Source organism: Rhinopithecus bieti, unplaced genomic scaffold, assembly GCF_001698545.2.
Source record: "Rhinopithecus bieti isolate Rb0 unplaced genomic scaffold, ASM169854v2 scaffold_41082, whole genome shotgun sequence".
NCBI lineage: Eukaryota > Metazoa > Chordata > Mammalia > Primates > Cercopithecidae > Rhinopithecus > Rhinopithecus bieti.
Genome location: NW_016817890.1, coordinates 2,459,001 through 2,463,349, shown reverse-complemented (window position 1 = coordinate 2,463,349; position 4,349 = coordinate 2,459,001). Strand labels below are relative to the sequence as shown.

At 53.9% G+C, this 4,349-nt stretch overlaps 1 protein-coding gene across 2 annotated transcripts in view; it reads left to right on the top strand.

Moving 5' to 3' along the window:
• Window positions 1-263: 263 nt before the first annotated feature.
• The window catches only part of LIN28A (lin-28 RNA binding posttranscriptional regulator A), a 19,917-nt gene continuing 15,831 nt past the window's right edge, over window positions 264-4,349 (top strand). For both annotated transcript variants that reach the window (XM_017856477.1, XM_017856478.1), the window contains exons 1-2: window positions 264-445; window positions 909-1,105. In XM_017856477.1, the coding sequence (XP_017711966.1) occupies window positions 415-445; window positions 909-1,105 (228 nt within the window). In that variant the 5' untranslated portion in view covers window positions 264-414. The remainder of the gene's footprint in view (window positions 446-908; window positions 1,106-4,349) is intronic.

The following is a 4,349-nucleotide window of genomic DNA, read 5'->3' as shown; positions in this document are numbered from 1 at the left end:
ACCCCTATTGAGTCCAAAATGCAGGATCCCAAATTCCGGGGTACTCAAGCCTTCTAGAGCAGACAGCCCCATCTCCAGATGTGTGTGTGGGGAGGGGGTGTCAAACCTCAAGGTTCTGAGAAGGGACACCCCAGAGGTGTCAGAGACCGGAGCAGTGGGGGAGGGCCGGAGCTGGAGCTGGAGGGAAAGGGAGGGGAAAGGAGAGGGAGGGGAGGGGAGGGGGCTGCCCGCGGGGGGTTGGGTCATTGTCTTTTAGAATTTGGGAGCCTTTGAAAAGCCGTGGGCCCTCCCACCGCTATTGTGCGGGGGAAGATGTAGCAGCCTCTTCTCCGAACCACCCCTTTGCCTTCGGACTTCTCCGGGGCCAGCAGCCGCCCGACCAGGGGCCCGGGGCCACGGGCTCAGCCGACGACCATGGGCTCCGTGTCCAACCAGCAGTTTGCAGGTTCGAGCTCGGGACTTAGCGGGGACACCTTAGGATGCAGGGGCGGCCAGGAGCCACGTAGAAGGAAGGTGGAGAACTGACTCCAAGGCTGCCCAAAGGACCCCAAGACGGTGCGGCCTCCTGCTTCATAGGGCCGTCTCTGGAGCAAGGAACCTTGGTGTTCCAGTGGCGTGCGCGCCAGACTACGTGGGTGGATGGAGGGGAGAGGTTTGTCCCGCCATGAGTCTCCGGGAAACGCACTGTGGGAAGAGGAGCAAAACTTTCGGGGCACCACTGTCCCGGTGTACGCTAGGGGAGCACGGGAGGCGACCGGGATAGGTTTCTTCTCTTCTGTTCCTTGGTAGCTGCCCCCTCCTGACTGTCCACTTGTGGGGTTGGACACTCGGGTCTCCCTGCCTGGAGCCCGAGACGGCCTTCCGATTCCGTGCCCCCCAGCTGAGTGCCCGGCCCTCCCTCTCTCTAGGTGGCTGCGCCAAGGCGGCAGAAGAGGCACCCGAGGAGGCGCCGGAGGACGCGGCCCGGGCGGCTGACGAGCCTCAGCTGCTGCACGGTGCGGGCATCTGTAAGTGGTTCAACGTGCGCATGGGGTTCGGCTTCCTGTCCATGACCGCCCGCGCCGGGGTCGCGCTCGACCCCCCAGTGGACGTCTTTGTGCACCAGGTGAGACTGATTCCGGTAACTTTGTCCAGGGAAGGGCGTCTAGGCGCACAGATCCACGGGTGGGCTCCGGGCTCGCTGTTGAATTGAGGGCCTTCGGGAGCCCTCATTATGCGTCCCTGTCTTTGCTTCGGCACCCTAATTCTGAGTCCCTGTTAACTATCTCGGGGGGAGTAGTTGGAGGCAGCACCAATTATCAGCACCCCCGCCCCCTTCCGGGAACCCCTCCGGCTCACCACGTGTCTATTACCTCTTTCCCCTGGGAAGGGGCAGGGGGCAGGGAGGTGACCCCATGTGGCAGAAACTAAGGTTGTATTGTGCTTGGCGGTGGGGGGAGGGCGAGCAGGCCGGCCAGGGAAGCACATGCCGGGCCCGAGCCGGGCGCCCAGCGCTTCCAACGTCTGAATGGAGCTCAGAAGGCGGGAGAGAGTGAGGGCAACTGGCTACTGGACCCAAGGGGCATAAAGCCAAGAAGTCAGCCTCATCCCCTTTTTAATGCAGATCTCACCTGGCTGATCACTAAAAACTGGGTTTGGCAGATCCCTGAAGGATCCACGTGGGAGCTTGTAAGCTCAGGACTGGGGTCTTTCCTGTCCAGTTCCCGTGAAGAAGGAAAACCCAAGGAGCCCTGGCCTTCCTTACATTCCTGGGCCAGGCTGGGAGGGAAGTGGATAGGTCACAACCCCAAGTTCTCAGTTAAAGCAGGGCAGCACAGTAGGGGGTGAAATTCAGTGTCGCAGGGCAGGGGGTGGAGGGAGGCTGGCCTCTGGACCTATTCTCCGCTTGGCATTTATGGCCCCAGACAGCCATTGATTGCTGTCTCAACATTCCTGGCCTCAAACAAGGAGCCAGAGACTTCAGGTCTCCCTCCTCCCAGGCTTCCCCTTCCTGAATATCCTAGAGGCATTCTGGTGGTCCTGGGCCACCAGCTACCCATAAAGACCATGGAAAGGAAGTTGCTTGCTGCCTGTGGCCCTTCCATCTTTGGAGGTTTGCGGCTGGATCTGGAAAGAAGAAATTGCTAATCCCAGATCGTGTAGGTTGACACCCAGGCCGGGCAGGGAGGGGTTACTTAAGGGAGGTTGGCTTTAGGAGGTGTGGGGGAGGGGAAAGGAGGATGTGGGGATTAAGGGTTGGAGCCTGAGGGATGGCATTCTTGGGGGGAGGGGTGGGGAAGGGAGATGCTGTATGGACTAGTTGGAGGCAGCAGGGACGTCTTTGAGCACAGCCTTCAGTGAGGAACAAACGAGGGGAATAGATGCAGAGAGATGGGGAGCCACCACTTAGTGTTGGGGCCATGGGGTCAGTGGGCTACTTGAACATCTGCCAAGAGGACAGGATACTGAGCTGACCCCTTGCAGCATCCTGATCCCCCCAACCCCCCATTAGACAGCTAGTTTCCCACTGGTGGCTTTTCTCCCTTCTCTGTCTCATTTACATATGTGAATGATAACCCACAGGAAGTAATTGTGGGAGAAAGAAGGGAATTGGCCTCTTTAGATCTATTAAATCACTTTATTACAGGAACCAGCTTTGAATGGCCCTCCTCAGCAGGGTAGCAAGCCTCCCCCACTCTCCCATTTATCTGATCACAAAGAGATTAAAATCTTTCCTGGTCTGGGGACTGGACAGCTCCCCCAACTTTGGGAGGCTGGAATAAAAGAGTCAGACCCAACGTTTTCTCATCTCCCATCCAAAGGCTGCCAGATAGGGAGGGGCTGAGGGGAATGTATCCCCTCATCTTTTGGGTTCCTTGGTGATATACATACCCCAAGGAAGGTGTTTTTTTGTTTGGTTTTGTTTTTTGAGCAAATGGGGACTTGGGCCTAGCAGGCTTCGCCTTAGGATCTAGAGCAATTGGGAAACTATTGGATGGCATAGAGCATGCATTGAGTCTACACTGCTGGGTCAGATGTACTGGCTTGGAAATACTCTGGATTTTAGGCTCTTGGAACATCCAGGAACCCACAGTTGAGTAAGTTGTCAAGAGGGAGCTGAGCTGGAAGAGAACTAAGAATTTGTCTCTCTAATCCCCAGCTCTTCCCATTCTACTCAGAAAGCACAAAGATGGGTGGAGATTCCCTGAACCTTTACCTGGTAGCTCTGATAATGGTAGCATGCCGGCAGGGATTGGGTCAGGGGTCCTCCAACCCCACCTTAGCGGTAAGTTAGATTAGTGATTCCAGTCTTTGCACTTGTTTTTTGTTTTCTGGTTTTTGCCTTTTTTGAGACGGAGTTTGGCTCTTGTTGCCCAGGCTGGTGTGCAATGGCATGATCTCTGCTCAGAGCAACCACCCCTCCCAGGTCAAGCGATTCTCCTGCCTCAGCCTCCCGAGTAGCTGGGATTACAGGCATGTGCCACCATGCCCGGCTAATTTTTTGTATTTTTAGTAGAGACGGGGTTTCTGCATGTTGGTCAGGCTGGTCTTGAACTCCCGACCTCAGGTGATCTGCCCATCTCAGCCTCCAAAAATGCTGGGATTACAGGCGTGAGCTACTGCGCCTGGCTCTTCTGCACTTGTGGTTAGAAATGACTCTCTGGAAATCTAATGGTAAAGGAATTTAGTAAACACAGGATAAATTGTTTACTGGGGGAGGAAAGTGTTCCCGAAGCAGAGAGTAAGAAATCTTTAATAAAACTTCCCATTCTTCGGCTGCTGGGGTTGGGCACCCTGGGGTTAGGGTGGGCTGGTGGGAAGGTAATTGTCCTAAGATAGCATCTACCAGAGGGAGGGCGTCAGGAAGCCCTTTTGCAAGTGAAGAGGAAGGGGGAAAGGCAATTTAAAAACATTTTCTTTTCCCTTCCAAAGTTGGGGTTATTAGGATCCCAATGCCCTGTTAACTAATGTTCTTATGCTCTCTCCCAAATGCTGTAATATCCTCTTCAAGAGTAGATGAGTGGGGGAAAAAGCCCATCCCCTAGCCAAAAACTAAACAAAACAATAACAAAACACAAAGCAAAGAGATTTCTATAACAACTCTTTAGGTACACATCTTTAGATTTAGAAATCTGCCTGTCTCTAGAGTTAGGGAAACAGATAGCAAGCCCTTAAATTAGTTTCTCGATCTCAGCACTATTGACATGTTTTGAGCAGGATAATTTGTTCTGGGGAGTCTGTCCTATGCATTACAGGATGTACTGCAGTATTGCTGGTCTCTACTCACTAGAGGCCAGTTGCATCTCAGGTGTGACAATCAAAAACATCTCCATACATTTTCTTTTCTTTTCTTTTTTTTTTTTTTTTTT